The sequence below is a fragment of the Calidris pugnax genome, unplaced genomic scaffold, assembly GCF_001431845.1.
Source record: "Calidris pugnax isolate Ruff unplaced genomic scaffold, ASM143184v1 scaffold280, whole genome shotgun sequence".
In the NCBI taxonomy this organism is placed as follows: Eukaryota; Metazoa; Chordata; class Aves; order Charadriiformes; family Scolopacidae; genus Calidris; species Calidris pugnax.
The window spans coordinates 1,900,604-1,902,572 of NW_015091123.1; the positions used below are offsets into that span (position 1 = coordinate 1,900,604).

Genomic DNA, 1,969 nt, shown 5'->3' on the forward strand with positions numbered 1-1,969 from the left:
TGGCAGGTTCCAGCGTTTCAGCGGGGCTGGGAGACAGACGCGGGGGCAGCCGACATTCCCGCACCCCCCGACGGGGGGTTTCTGGGTGTTTCCCCCCAAAGCTGAGCTGAGCCAAGTGCCGGGCTCAGGATGTCACCGCATCCGTCCCTGCCACCTCCCGTCTCCTTCGGAGCGGGACCAAAGTGGGTCAGGCTGGGGCTGGGATCCGGGAGGAGGGAGAGGCTGCGGCAGAGGCGCAGGGGCCCTGCCAGCACCCAGCGGGTGCCCTTTGCTCCACGGAGGCAAAACTTGAGGATTTTAGCACTTCTGCCCATTCCACCTTCCCAGCCAGCAACCGCCCTGGCAGAGGTGAGCGCGGGGACGGCGATTCCCGGCAACTGGTTTATCCGGCAGCATCCGCCCACGGCACAAACCCCCAAATTAGACAGCCCGTGTCTCTGTGTTTATCACAGGAACCAAACTCTTATTCTGGGGTCGCCCCATGGTTCCTATGAGCGGTACCCACCCTCAGAAGAGGGTTTTTCCATCTCTACTGAGGCAAAAGGGGCAGGGAAGGACTGGAAAACAAACCCTAAAGGACCGTCCCGAGGTTCGTGCTGCGGAGCACCCTGCACTCACTGCTGTCCATGCCACACGTGGGAGGCAGCAGCACGGAGGCACGTGCTTCCCGGCAATGCCGCGCTGGCACCGCGCGCCCCTGCCCGCCCGCATCCGGCTCAGGGCTGTAATGACCCCCCTGGAGCCAACACTTAGGCCCCAGAGTCTTAATTAGCGCTGGCATCGCCTGCCTGCGATGGCGTTTGGGTGAGGATCCACCTGGGGCACTGCGAGGGCTGAGCAACCCTCCGGAGAGCTGCGGCCGAGGGGATGCAGGGGGGATGCGGGCAGGGGATGCGGGCAGGGGATGTCGGCAGGGTTGTATGAACCCTAAATGAGCATCCCGAGGTTTGTGCTGCGGAGCACCCTGCACTCACTGCTGTCCACGCCACATGTGGGAGGCAGTGGCACGGAGGCACGTGCTTCCCAGTGATGCCGCGCTGGCACCGCGCGCCCCTGCCCGCCCGCATCCGGCTCAGGGCTGTAATGACCCCCCTGGAGCCAACACTTAGGCCCCAGAGTCTTAATTAGCGCTGGCATCGCCTGCCTGCGATGGCGTTTGGGTGAGGATCCACCTGGGGCACTGCGAGGGCTGAGCAACCCTCCGGAGAGCTGCGGCCGAGGGGATGCAGGGGGGATGCGGGCAGGGGATGCGGGCAGGGGATGTCGGCAGGGTTGTAGGCAGGAGGGGATACAGGCAGGATTGCAGGCAGGGCTGCAGCCAGGATTGGAGGCAGGGTTGTAGACAGGGGACATAGGCAGGGGTTACAAGCAAAATTGCATGTGGGATGGCAGGCAGGGATATAGGCAGGGATGCAGGCAGGGGTACAGGCAGGATGGAAGGCAGGGGCTGTAGGCAGGGATACAGGCAGGATGGAAGGCAGGGATACAGGCAGGGATACAGGCAGGATCACAGGCAGGGGCTGCAGGCAGGATGGAGGCAGGGATATAGCAGGGATGCAGGCAGGGATACAGGTAAGGATACAGCCGGGATACAGGCAGGGATACAGGCAGGATCACAGGCAGGGGCTGCAGGCAGGATGGAGGCAGGGATACGGACAGGAATACAGGCAGGGGTTGCAGGCAGGGATACAGCAGGATCACAGGCAGGATGGAGGCAGGGATATAGCAGGGATGCAGGCAGGGATACAGGTAAGGATACAGCCGGGATACAGGCAGGGATACAGGAGGAATACAGGCAGGGATACAGCAGATCACAGCCAGGGATACAGCAGGAATAGAGGCAGGTATACAGAAGGAATACAGGCAGGGATACAGCAGGGATACAGGAGGAATACAGGCAGGGATACAGCCGCTGACAGCCATGGACACAGCCAGGCCGCGGTCCCGCCCCGTCCCCGCCCGTGACGCC

At 63.0% G+C, this 1,969-nt stretch overlaps 1 protein-coding gene across 1 annotated transcript in view; it reads left to right on the plus strand.

The window, feature by feature from the left end:
- The first annotated feature begins 673 nt into the window (after positions 1–673).
- Positions 674–1,969, plus strand: part of DDHD2 (DDHD domain containing 2) — a 14,819-nt gene continuing 13,523 nt past the window's right edge. The window contains exon 1 of the mRNA XM_014958407.1: positions 674–724. Within this exon, the coding sequence (XP_014813893.1) occupies positions 674–724 (51 nt within the window). The remainder of the gene's footprint in view (positions 725–1,969) is intronic.